Genomic DNA, 13,530 nt, shown 5'->3' on the forward strand with positions numbered 1-13,530 from the left:
AAAACTTGCCTGAGTGCTCCCGGATAGACTTAAGCTTAGAGTGAGTCCGATAACCTATGAACAACAACATAAGTCGGAATTAAACCCCGGTCGCTTAAGAAACTAGACTTTAACCATTTAGAGTCCTAACGTTCGCTTCCGTGCTTAACGATTTACTTAAGTCGCTCGAGTACCCTCGGCTCCACCATTTTTAAATAAATTAACCATTAAGGGTTTTAAGGCGATTCTTTCGTGAGTACCTTACCAACTGCCTAATCCACTTTACATAATTGTTTCTTACCCCAATTAGTCATTTAAGGTCCTTAACCAAGGTTTCAAAGTAAGGCAAGGGGTAATGATTCGTTCGCGAAACGTCGTTACTTAAAACGGCTGTTTCTCCTAAACCGTACATCGGAATCAAACGAACTACATATCAAAACGAAGCTCGTAACATGAACTATCTAAACATGGCAATGGTAAAAACCTAACAGTGAGTTAAAGGGTTCTGATGTTAAGAACAAAAACAGTCTACGGTAAATCGGGCATTACGACGGCTATGTTTACGCGATTTCCCAAAATTTTACCTAACCAATTCAACCACCAATCAATCCCAATTCATTCATACAACCAACATCCCTCCATATCACACTACAACAGCCCCCAAAACCTCAAGTTCTCCAATTTATGTTATTCTCAATTATGAATTTAAAACTATACTTAAGTCCTTTACTAATCAACAAGTTTCAACATTCAATTCACTATAACTCCAACCCAAACTCTAAACCTACAAGCATTAAGCTACTCTTTTACCATAACAACCAAAATCATCCTAATATACAAAGTAAATCTAGGGTTTGGAGATGATATACCTTCCTTGAAGCTTTTAATCAATGAAAGATCCTTGGAATGCCCATGGAAGCCTTGATCTATGCTTAAGCTACCTTGAACTTTCATAAAAAATCAAGAAAACCAAAGTTATTTCTTGAAGGTTACTATTCATCATCTTCTTCCTTGATTTATTGGAAGAGATTGTGAAGGAATTAGAAGCTTAAACTTATAGGATATCCATATCTATGTACAAGGAATACTAGATAATTATCTTACCAATTAAGGAAGCTTGGAACTTGAATTTTGAAATTCTTCTTCTTGAAAATGGGGAAAAGCCGAGAGCAAGCTTGGAAGAAAGAGAGATTTTTGTGTTTTTGTGATTTGTTTTGATTTGCCTTGGTTGTTTTTGTTTTAATTTTGGTTAATTACCTTATTAACCTTGAACTTTGTGTGGTTATCATTCATCCACACCTCCTTCCCCCCTATGTCATGCTTATGTCACCTTGTGATGTCATCATCCCTTACTTGCCCTCTTCTTATTGGTTGGATGAACTCATCATCCCTAACCTCCTTGATTAACTCCTAATTGTTTGTCTAATGACCGCTGATCTGTTATACGGTTCGCTTAACTTTCGTTTTCGTTTATCGTTTGAGGGATCATACCCGGGATCTTATTACTTGAGTTTCCTTAACCTTTCTCAATACATTATATTCTTTTTATGATCCTCTCTTATAATCCTTTTATTTAAATCTTTTTTATCCTGTTACCTTATACTCAATTCTTTCGGTATCTGGTGGATTTTCGGGAAAAATCAAAGTGCTCGAATTTGGATTCTGACGATCTTTACATACACTTATTTATCATATAGAGTACTAATAATATCCCAGAAGATCAATAAAAGAGCCCCTACATAGTGTGGCATGAAAAGTTTTCTTATTCAGCATAATCAGCAAAACACTATTCATAAGGGTTTCAAAAATTCCAAAAATTGGGGTTATTACAACATGGGTGCTGATCTTTTAATGATCGCCCCTAGATCAGCGGTCATCTTGGGGATCACCCCTATACCTGGTCGGATTAATTGTTTTCATTATCTAGGCCGAAGGACCATGTCCTTCCTTTGATCGCCCCGGGACAGGGGTTCCTTGGGCCTCATTAATAATAAATAATTAAGTTAAGATGAATGATAGGGCGTTATTCTAGGACTACCCCTTAAGGCCCTTAATTCGTGTTTACCAATTTCAAGTTTTCATAAGAGTGTAGTGATGTTCGATTTTTGGGTGATTGCCCCTTATGTCTTTTCAATTAACAAATTAGACAATGGCGGCGGCCGAAGGGTTTATCTTCTTCGGGATCGCCCTCAGATAATACTCGGTCGGCCGCAGCATGTATGAATAAAGAAATTTTGACAGGAAATGCATCTTTATTCAATCAGTCCGCTTACATTCTTCACATATAATTGAAATACAAGCTTTTTAAGAAATTTCTTACTGATAAAATTTCCGAAGGCGACTGGCATGCCAAGTATTTTTAATTGATTCGCCTGACAGCGTTTCGAGCTTGTAGGTTCCAGGGCGAACGACTTCGGTCACTTTGTAAGGCCCTTCCCAGTTCGGCTGGAGCTTTCCTTGCTTGGCCGGCATAGATGCAGCCAACTCCCTTAATACTAGGTCTCCTACTCCGAAGGCCCTTTTCTTCACATTGGAGTCATAATGTTGTGCCGCTTGCAGTAAATACCTCATGTTCCTTTGATGGGCGGCTTCTCTTTCTTCCTCCAGCAAGTCTACTTTCACCTTCAACCCGAAGCTATTAGTTTCCACATTGTAGGTCTCGGTTCGGTATGATTCCAAGCCCACTTTGACAGGAACTAAGGCCGCGGTGCCATAAGCCATTCTAAAAGGAGTTTCTCCGGTCGATGTCCGGGGGGTGGTTCGGTAAGCCCATAAGATCCAAGGGAGTTCTTCCGCCCATCTTCCTTTTGCCTCGCCCAACCTCTTCTTGATTCCACGGAATATCACTTTGTTCTCCGCTTCAATAGCCCCATTTCCTTGTGGGTGGGCGACTGAGCTAAATTTTTGTTGGATTCCGAAGTGGTGCAGGAACTTGCGGAATTTGTTTCCAACGAATTGAGTTCTATTATATGAGATGCAGGTTTTCGGAATGCCAAACCAGAGAATGACCTGTTCCAGGAAGAACTTTTTAGCGGCTTCTTCGGTTATGGTTGACAGAGGACGTGCTTCGACCCATTTAGTCATGTAGTCAATGGTGATTATGCAGTATTTCGCTTGTTTCGTGCTGGTAGGAAGTATGCCGACTATATCCACGGCTCATACGGCGAACGGAATTGGGCTTAGTATAGAGGTCATCTCTTCTGGAGGTTTCTTCGGGACAGTGGAGAACAACTGGCATTGTACACATTTTTTTGCACCAGTCGATGGCGTCTGCCTTCAAAGTGGGCCAGAAGAATCCCTGCCAGAGAATTTTAAAGGCGAGGGAACGACCAGCCAGATGCTCGCCGCAAATTCCTTCGTGTACTGCCTCCAAAGCCTGTTGTTGTTCTTCGCTGTTCAAACAGCGTAGAAGGGGTTGACTGACTGATCGGCGATACATTCGCCCATTGATGATAGTGTAGCTTGATGCTCTGTATTTAACCTTCAGGGCATCTTTCCGGTCGGGTGGCAGAATGCCCTTCTCCAGAAAGTTCCTGAGGGGGTCATCCAGTCGCTTCCCTGGTGAATCTCTAGGCATTCTTTCTTTTCGATCGAAAGCATTTTGGCTTCGGTGAGGTAAATAGAACCGGTTAAGTTTTGTGTCTCGGCCGAAGCTAGCCTGGAAAGTGCGTCCGCCCTAGAATTATTTTCTCTGCCAATTTGACTTAATTCAAAGGTTTCAAATGATAAAGAAGCTTCTCGTACCTTGGTAGCATAGGCTCTCGTTCGGGGATCCCTTTGTTCATACTCCCCTGTGAAATGTTTCACAACCAACATGGAGTCGCTGAAGGCCCTTAGGTGCTTCACCTCGAGGCTTCGGGCAAGCTTCATTCCTGCGAGGAGGGCTTCGTACTCGGCCTCATTGTTTGTCAAGGGGAAGTCGAACCTTATGGCCTGACATATTTTAAATCCTTCGGGGCTGGAGAGGATCAAGCCTGCCCCACACTTTTTTCCGATGACCGACCCGTCTACAAAGAGCTTCCACTTCCCTGGGATCCGGATTAGTTGTTCTTCAGGCGAGAGATCCTTCGGACCCAAGAATGCGTATTCAACCACGAAGTCGACCAAAGCCTGGGCCTTAATTGCCGTTCGGGGGACATATTCGACATCAAATTCCCCGAGTTCAATGGACCACGCTACGACTCTCCCGGAGGCTTTGGGCCTGGTCAAAATCTTCTTCAGAGGTTGATCGGTGACACCTTGGACCGTCCGGCCTTGAAAATAATGTCGCAATTTTTGGGAGGCCATAACCAACCCATATGCGAATTTCTCGGCGTTGGGGTACCTTGTCTCTACGTCCTTGAGAACATGGGACACGTAAAACACGGGATGTTGATTGCCTTCATAATTCTTCACAAGGACGGCCCCCAGAGTTCTGTCAGACACAGCTAGATAAAGCTGAAGAGTTTCCTTCGGATCGGGCCTCATCAAGAGTGGTGCCTTTGTTAAATATTCCTTTACTTCTTCGAACGCCTTTTGGCATTCGGGCCCCCACTCAAAATTCTTTGACCCTTTGAGCACGGCGAAGAAAGAAGTGCTTTCTCGGCTGACCGGGAAATGAAACGTCGAAGGGCGGCGAGTCGCCCCGTCAATTTCTGTATATCTCTAATGCATTTGGGAGGTTCCATATTGATAACCGCTTCGATCTTCTCCGGGTTCGCCTCTATCCCCCGGGCGCTGACCATGTACCCGAGAAACATTCCACTAGAGACTCCGAAGGTACATTTGTTTGGATTGATCCTCATGTTGTTCTTTCGGAGAGTTTCAAAGCATTCCTTTAAGTCCTCGGCATGATCTTGGAACAGTGACTTCACTATCATATCATCCACGTATGCTTCCATGTTCCTCCCAATCTGCTCCTTGAAGACTTTGTTCACCATTCGCTGGAATGTGGCTCCAGCGTTCTTCAGTCCGAAGGGCATTTTAATATAAGCATAAGTCCCCTTCGGAGTTATGAACGCTCTCTTGGGCACATCCCTATCATTCATAGAAATTTGATGATAACCAGAAAAAGCATCCAAAAAACTAAGTACCTCATATCCTGCGGTTGCATCTATTAGTTGGTCGATGTTAGGCAATGGGTAGTGATCCTTCGGACATGTTTTGTTGAGATCAGTGTAATCCACGCACATCCTCCATTTCCCGTTCGACTTCTTCACGACCACCACATTGGCTAGCCAGTCAGGATACTCGATCTCCTTGATAAATTTGGCCTCTAAAAGTTTTTCCACCTCGGCCTCTATTACCTTCTGTCGTTCGACTGCAAATGTCCTCTTCTTTTGCTTTACCGGCTTGGCCTCGGGCTGCACATTCAAGCAGTGCGTTGCCGTCTTGGGATCCAATCCGGGCATATCTTTGGGCCCCCAGGCGAACACATCATGGTATTGCCGAATGACAACTATTACCTTCGCCTTCAGGTCTGGCCCCATGTTTTTTCCTATCCGTACCATCTTTCTCGAATGGCCTGCGTACAACTCCACTTCTTCAGTCTCTGCCGCGGGTTCGGCGATAGGACTCGAGAGATCAGCCCCAAATTTTTCCAACACAATGTTCAATGTTTCCCGACTTCCGTTGGGTTCGGATTCTGCCCGCTTCCTCTTTCCGGTTCCATCCGGCCCTTCATATTCTTGATCCTTCTCAAGGTCTTCGAGCATTATGATTCGGGCAGTTTTCTGATCGCCCCTCATTTCTCCTACCCCTTTTTCAGTTGGGAACTTGAGTTTGAGGTGATATATGGACTCCACTGCTTCGAAAGTTGATAAGAAGGGCCTGCCAAATATTGCATTGTACGGGCTTTCAATCCGAACCACGTAGAACTTCACCAGCTTCTCGGCGGTATACGACAACTTGCCCAGGAGGACCGGAAGAGTAATCGTTCCTTCGAACTGAATTGGATGGCCTCCGATTGCATAGAGGGGGGCCTCGTTGCAGGGCTCTAGTTGCTCTCCCGCCAAGTTCATCTTACAGTAGGTTTTGTGGAATAGTATATTGGCTGAGCTGCCGGTATCCACCATCACCTTCCATATTTTGTTTTGCCCGATGATAGGATTGATGATCAGAGGGTCCTCGTGCGGGCGAATGACATCCTCATAGTCTTCAGTGCTGAAGGTCATGGGCATGTGGGGCTTTGCCTGCCCGAACTGATACAGATTGTACACCTGTCGGGCGTACCTCTTCTTTGCAGTCTTGCTATCCTTATCCAGGATGCTCCCCCCAGATATAGTTTTTACTTCGCCCCTTATCATGTCCCTTCGTTCTGGCTCATCGGCCTCTACTTCCTCCTCTGGGTTTCCTTCGGCCCCAATCTATCTCTCAGATCTCGGACGAACTGATTAAGCTCACCGGCTTTGATCATGCGCTCAATGAGCTTCTTGAGGTGGTATCATTCATCTGTGTTATGCCCCTTATCCCTGTGATAGTCACAGTACTTATCGGGGTTTTTCTTGTAGTTCGGGACCTTCATCTTGGCGGGGCGAACAAATCCCGGCTTGCCCTTTATCTCATAGAGAATCTTGGAGATCGACGCATTCAAAGGAGTGAACACGGCCGAATCTCTATCTCGACGTCGTTCGACCCCTCAATCTGATTCCTTCATTCCTTCCTTTCTGCTATCCCTTCGGTCAGATCCTGATCTTGAGCCCTCATATCTGTCGGCTCGCTTTGATCGGTCGTCCCTTCTTGTGTCTTTATATCCCCCAATACTTTCCATCTTGCGGCGAATATTCTCGCCTCTCACATATATATCATTTAGGGATCTTGGGGGGAAATCGTAAAGAGATGAACGAAGCTTTTTACCTTTATAGGGGTCTAGCCCCGCCGTTAGAAAGCCCATTGCTTTGATTTTGTCCAGATTGGTGACCATTCCTGCTTCTTCCTTGAATCTAGCGAGATAATCCCCCAGCTCCTCATTCGCCCTCTGCCGACAATGGACCAAGACTTCGGTGTCCTTCGCCTTTCGGCACAGGTGCGAGTAGTACTTTAAAAATTTCCTCTTCAACTGCTCGTAAGACCCGATTGACCGAGGCTTCATGGATTTGTACCACATCGAGGCAGACCCTTTGAGATAAGTCTTGAACATTTTGCACAGCATTATATCGTTGTGGCCCATCCCAACCATCAGGAGTTCATACTTTTCACAATGGTCCTCGGGGTCCCCTTTCCCGTTGAACTCGCTCATCTTGGGGAATTGTCTCTCTTCGCCCGGAGGGGGTCGGTACAGTTCAATCTCTTGTATTACAACAGGTTCTCGATCGGGCCTCCTATCACCGAAGAGGGCCTTCTCTAAGCGATTGAGCCTGAGGCGGGATCCATCGGGCTCGTCATCTGAATCAGAAGAGTAGGGTTGCTTAGCCCTCTTCCTTCGGGGATGCGAATCAGAGTCAAACTCATCTTCTTCGTCATACGCCCTTCGTTCCCTTCTATCCTTCTGTGCTCCGCCGGTCTCTTCGGCCCGCATCGCTTCTCTCAAGGCTTGTTCTTGCAGTTCAATTTCTTCTCTCTGCAGTTGCAGGGCTTTGAGTCGGAGGGCATCATCTTTGTAACACCCCCAGATCCGGGGTCGGGGATCCGGGTTGTCACGGTCTTTCTTTCCACAATATCACTTCACTTAATTAATAAAAATAACCTTATGCTGTGACCCCACACTAACACACACCACAACCCGTTATAGTCTCAGAGATGAAATTGAAATAAGTACAAGTCTTTGAATCCACAATTTAAAATTATTACAACCCAAAATGATTACTTGATAAATTTACAGTTAATTGCCATTATCTGCCACAAGTTTTAATTATACATAATTTGATTCTCAAAAGTAGATAGTAGGATCTACAATAGATCTACCTCTGCAGCTATAGCAGCTACAACATCATCGGGAAGACGCGGGGCGCTTCCCACGCGCTTGCGCTGGGTCTGCTGGAGTCTGGCCATCTCTCCTAACTGTTGTTGTGTGATGAAGAAATAAAACAAGAGTGAGCCTTACAGCTCGCAAGATAATATATAGTGATAACAATAATATAAGTATCTAAATGGATACTTAATAGAATCTTTATCGTGCGCAAGATAATTACTTACTAGATATAAGTAAAAACAAGAAATGAAGTTACCAAATACTTCACCACACTTATATCATTTATAAAGCTACTTGAACTACCACCGTTCAAAGTATTATAAGTTTTAAGAAAAACATCCCATAGATGAGACCACAAGTTAAGACTTGAATGGATTCAATCTTTGAAATATTATTGAATGAAAAAGTTATGAGATACTTTATTTAGTCCCGATATATATATATCCACATATATATATCCCGAAAACATTTCCTGGAACCTCTGTTATGTAAAGTATGAACAGAGTTTGAAACATCCAATGAATTTTGGAAAGGAAAAGAATTTTGGCATAAACTAGATATCTTGCTGATCAGGCAAAGATACCCATTAGTAACCTTTTCTACTAGTAGATGGACGAATTCCCCACTGGTCATCACCCTGGTCATAATTAGGACCTTATGCTGGACTGCCACTCAGCCACTTATGCATTTGATGGACTCCCACTGAGCCACTTACACTATCATGGACGCCCACTGCGCCCATGTTGCTTATGCCGACTCAATAGATGGACTTACTTCCCGAACGTTGGGTAAGTAATCAATTCATTTACCAAAACTGCGACCTTGTTGCGAATATAAAATACACCACTGAGCCGGATCCCTCAAGTTTTGAACGAGTATTTAAATCCCCTTAAAAGGAAGATCTTAAATATAAAAATGAGTTTTGGGATCCGCTCTATCTTTTAAAAATCATTTTGAAGACTCGAAAACACTTTATAGAGTGTTTGGAGTAAAGCTGATTTAATGAAGTAAATCAGTCCCCAGAATATTTAGAAAATGACTGAATATTATTAATTAAATAATATTCCCATAAAGAATAATCTTTATAAAAATAATTGAAGTAGAAGTTTTAAAACTTATACTTGAAACGAGTATTAAATAACCAAAGATATACTTATATGAAAGTATTATCTTTATTTGAATAATCGAAAATAAGTTTGATTATTGACACCTTATTCTTTAATAAAATAAAGAATATACCTCAGCAAATAATCGGAGTCATAGATCCTCAAATGAATATTCAAATAATATTCATAATAATATAAAAGAGTCATAAGTCCTCGAATGAATATTTAAATAATATTCAGATAAATAAATAAAAGGAGTCATGAGCCCTCGAATAATATTCGAAATAATATTCAATAATAAAATAAAGTTTCAAGTTATCGAATAAACCTTATTCGATTAATAGTTTGGAAAACTATAACCATATATATATAAATATATAAATATATATATATATATATCCATATCCATATATATAAAATCTACTCGGGATCCTCGACTCCCGGTTTTTGAAAATATTTTCACCTTTGGGTCCCTATACTAAGGGTATATGCAAGTTACCGCTATCCTCTAGCATAGGTATTATCAACTGAACCAACAGATATATATTCCAAGAATATGAAACAGGCATGCATACATACTATATCACATGCTACAATATATCGCATCATTTGCTAATTATCCAACATGCATCTATCGCAAGATAATGCAAATACATATATTCATCACAACAACAGTATAACGGATAGAATACTTGCCTGAGCGACTTGGGGGTGAGAAAGGCTCGGGACGAGTCTGATCACCTATAAACAACAAGTAAGTTGGAATTAAACCAAAATCACTTGTAAACCTATACTTTAACTAACTTAGACTCTAACGCTTGTTTGGCGCTCACCGATTCGCTTAAGTCACTCGGGTACCCTCGGCTCCGCCATTTTTAATAATTTAACCTCTACGAGTTTTAAAGCGATTCCTTCGCGAATGACTTATCAACTGCCTAACACACTTACCATAAATGTTTCACACATTAATTAACCCTTTTTGGTCTTTAACCTATGTTTCAAAGTAAGGCGAGGGAAAAAGTTTCGTTCGCGAAACGCCGTTACTTGAAACGGTCGTTTCTCCTAAACCGTGCATCGGAATCGAACGAACTACATATCAAAACGAAGCTCGTAACATGAGCTATCTAAACATGGCAGTGGTCATAATCTAGCAGGGGGTTCTCGGGTCCTAATGCTATGCACAAAAACAGTCCAAAGAAAATCGGACATTACGACGGCTATGTTTACGCGATTTCCAAATTTTTAAACCATCCACAATCAACCCAAACCATCCTCAAATCCAACACACAACAAACATCCATCCTTATCACATCATAACAATCCCAACCAATTCAATTTTAATCATTCATACATATACTTAAACCTAACTTTAATCATACTTAAGTTCCTTAAAATCAAAACCACAAAATTACCATTCCATTACACTACCATACCAAATCTCAAACTCTAAATCATAACAACAACTACAATAGCATCCCACTCATCAAAATCACCTTATAATATATATGAACCTAGGGTTTGGAAATGGTATACCTTCCTTGAAGTGGTGGGTGGAGCTAGGAAGCCTTAAGAAGCTTTGAGAAGCCTTAGGAAAGCTTGGATCTTCAAGAAAAACAAGAAAAAGTTCAAGTTAAAAACTTGAAAACACTATTCATTGTCTTCTTCTTTGATTAAATGAAGAAGTTAGAGAAAGAATTAATGGCTTAAACTCATGATATAGCCATAACTAAGCATAAAGATGATTAGGGAATTTTCTTACCAATTTAGGATGCTTGGATCTTGATTTTTGAAAAATCTAGCCTTGAAAATGTGTAAAAGCCGAGAGCAAAGTGAAGAACAAATGCCTTGGTTGTTTTTGATTTTTGATGAAATGATTTTGCTAGCTTGGTTGACTTGATTTGTATTTGATTTAGCAAATTACTACCTTGCCCTTGAATTTGTGTGGTTCTTATTCAACCACACCTCCTTCCTTCCCATGTCATGCTTACCTCATCCTCATGATGTCATCCTTCCTTCCTTGTCTTCTTTCTATTGGTTGGATGACATCATTCCCATTAATCTCTTTGATTAACTTCCTAATCGTTTGCCTAATGACCGCTGATCTGTTATACGGTTCGCTTAACTTTCGTTCTCGTTTATCGTTTGAAGGATCATACCCGGGATCTTATTACTTAGGTTCCCTTAACCTTTCTCAATACATTATATTCCTTTTTTATGATCCTCTATATAATCCTTAAATTTAAATCCTTTTTATCCTGTTACCTTATACTCAATTCTCTCCGTATCTTGTGGATTTCCGGGAAAAACCAAAGTGTTCGGAATTGGATTCTGACGATATTTACATACACTTATATACTTCATAGAGTACTAATAAAATCCCAGAATATCCATAACAGAACCCCTACATAGTGTGGCGTGAAAAGTTTTCTCATTCAGCTAAAACACTATTCACAAGGATTACAAAAAGTTGAAAATTTTTGGGGTTATTACAGTCTCCCCTCCTTAAAAGGATTCCGTCCCGGAATCAAACAGAAAACAAATGGGGGTACTTTTCTAGCATTGCGCTCTCTAGTTCCCAAGTCGATTCTTCCGCATTATGATTCTGCCATAGTACTCTGACTAGCTTGATCACCTTGTTCCGAAGCACCTGCTCCTTCTTATCTATGATCCTTACTGGCTTCTCCACGTAAGTTAGATCTGGCTGCATATCCACCTGCTCGTACTCCACTATGTGCCTGGCATCCCGATGATACCTCCTTAGCATTGACACATGGAACACATTATGAACTTGTTGCAAATTAGGGGGTAGGGCTAGCTCGTAAGCTAACTTTCCAATCCGTCTTAATATCTCAAAAGGTCCAATGTATCTTGGGCTTAGTTTTCCCTTCTTTCCGAACCTCATTAATCCCTTCCAAGGGGATACTTTCAGCAATACTAAGTCCCCTACTTCATATTCCTTGTCCTTTCGGGCTAGGTCTGCATATTTCTTTTGTCTGTCTTGGGCTGCTACAAGTCGCCCTCTGATAAGATCCACTATATCTTTGGTCCTTTGGACCACTTCGGGTCCGAGCATCTTCCGCTCTCCTACTTCATCCCAGTATAAGGGAGATCGACACCTTCTTCCGTACAGGGCCTCATAAGGCGGCATTCCGATGCTAGCATGAAAGCTATTGTTATAAGAAAACTCGATCAACGGCAAGTGATCATCCCAACTTCCTTTAAGGTCTATTGCACAGACTCTCAACATATCCTCTAGTGTCTGGATGGTCCTTTCACTCTGTCCATCCGTCTGGGGATGGTACGCGGTACTCATATTTAACTTGGTCCCCGCACATTCCTGAAAGCTCCTCCAAAATCTGGAGTTGAACCTTGGGTCTCGGTCTGAGACAATGGACGCTGGGACTCCATGTCGCGTTACTATTTCCTTAAGGTAAATGTCCACCAGTCTATCGACTGTGTATCTCTCATTGATAGGAATGAAATGAGCTGACTTTGTCAGTCGGTCTATAATTACCCAAATGGCGTTGTGATTGGCTTTCGTCCTTGGCAAGCCTACAACAAAATCCATCGCTATCTGTTCCCATTTCCATTCGGGAATCTCCAGGGGTCGCAAAAGTCCACTGGGTCTCTGGTGCTCTGCCTTTACTCTTTGGCAAGTCAAACACTTGTTTACCCATTCTGCTACGTCCCTCTTCATGTTGGGCCACCAGTAATATTCCTTCAAATCCCTATACATCTTGGTACTTCCCGGGTGAATGGAATACCTCGAACTATGGCTTTCGTCCAAAATCTCATTTTTAAGTTCTTGAACATTCGGAACCCAAATTCGGTAGGAGTACCTCATTATCCCCTTATCATCTTTTTCAGTATGGATCTCCTCTCCAGTCATTGACTTTCTGCCTTCATTCATTATTTTCTCCTGGCACAATCTGATTTTTTCCAATAACTCTGGCTGCATTGAGATCTCAAAAAGCTTTTCAGTTCCGGTTCCGGTTACCTTTACCTCTATTTCCATTTTCTCAAAATCCCTTATCAACTCTTCCGAAGTCGTTATCATTCGGAGTCTTTCCTTTCTACTAAGGGCATCAGCCACCACATTGGCTTTCCCTGGATGATAGAGAATCTCACAATCATAGTCCTTGATTAGTTCTAACCATCTCCTCTGGCGCATGTTGAGCTCTTTCTGCGTAAATATGTACTTGAGGCTCTTATGGTCTGTGAAAATCTCGCACTTCTCTCCATACAAGTAGTGCCTCCAAATTTTTAAAGCAAATACTATGCCGCGAGCTCAAGGTCATGAGTAGGATATCTAACCTCGTATTCCTTCAGTTGTCTCGACGCATACGCGATAACTTTACCGTGCTGCATAAGCACACATCCTAATCCTTTGTGCGACGCGTCACTATATATCACAAAATCTCCTTTTCCGTCCGGCAATGCCAATACCGGAGCCGTTATCAACCTCTTCTTTAATTCCTGAAAACTGTTCTCGCATTTCTCCGTCCATTCAAACTTCTCTGTCTTACGAGTAAGTCGTGTCAAAGGGGCTGCGATCTT

At 42.0% G+C, this 13,530-nt stretch overlaps 2 protein-coding genes across 2 annotated transcripts; both read right to left on the reverse strand.

The window, feature by feature from the left end:
- Positions 1-2,295: 2,295 nt before the first annotated feature.
- Positions 2,296-3,063, reverse strand: LOC141714586 (uncharacterized). Its single transcript, XM_074518100.1, has one exon. The coding sequence runs from the start codon at positions 3,061-3,063 to the stop codon at positions 2,296-2,298; it is 768 nt and encodes a 255-aa protein (XP_074374201.1).
- Positions 3,064-3,067: 4 nt separating this feature from the next.
- LOC141714587 (uncharacterized) lies at positions 3,068-4,446 on the reverse strand. The gene is made up of 2 exons (XM_074518101.1): positions 3,724-4,446; positions 3,068-3,637 (listed from the first exon to the last, which is right to left on the reverse strand). Exons 1-2 carry the CDS (start codon positions 4,444-4,446, stop codon positions 3,068-3,070), a joined length of 1,293 nt encoding a protein of 430 aa, XP_074374202.1.
- Between the last annotated feature and the right edge of the window lie 9,084 nt (positions 4,447-13,530).

Source organism: Apium graveolens, chromosome 3 (genome assembly GCF_009905375.1).
Source record: "Apium graveolens cultivar Ventura chromosome 3, ASM990537v1, whole genome shotgun sequence".
Classification (NCBI taxonomy): domain Eukaryota; kingdom Viridiplantae; phylum Streptophyta; class Magnoliopsida; order Apiales; family Apiaceae; genus Apium; species Apium graveolens.

Coding starts and splice junctions, on each gene's coding strand:
- LOC141714586 (XM_074518100.1), bottom strand. CDS start 3,063: ATGACTAAATGGGTCGAAGCACGTCCTCTGTCAACCATAACCGAAGAA.
- LOC141714587 (XM_074518101.1), bottom strand. CDS start 4,446: ATGAGGCCCGATCCGAAGGAAACTCTTCAGCTTTATCTAGCTGTGTCT. Junction 3,638..3,723: donor CGAGAGCCTATGCTACCAAG/GTACGAGAAGCT, acceptor CGCACTTTCCAG/GCTAGCTTCGGCCGAGACAC.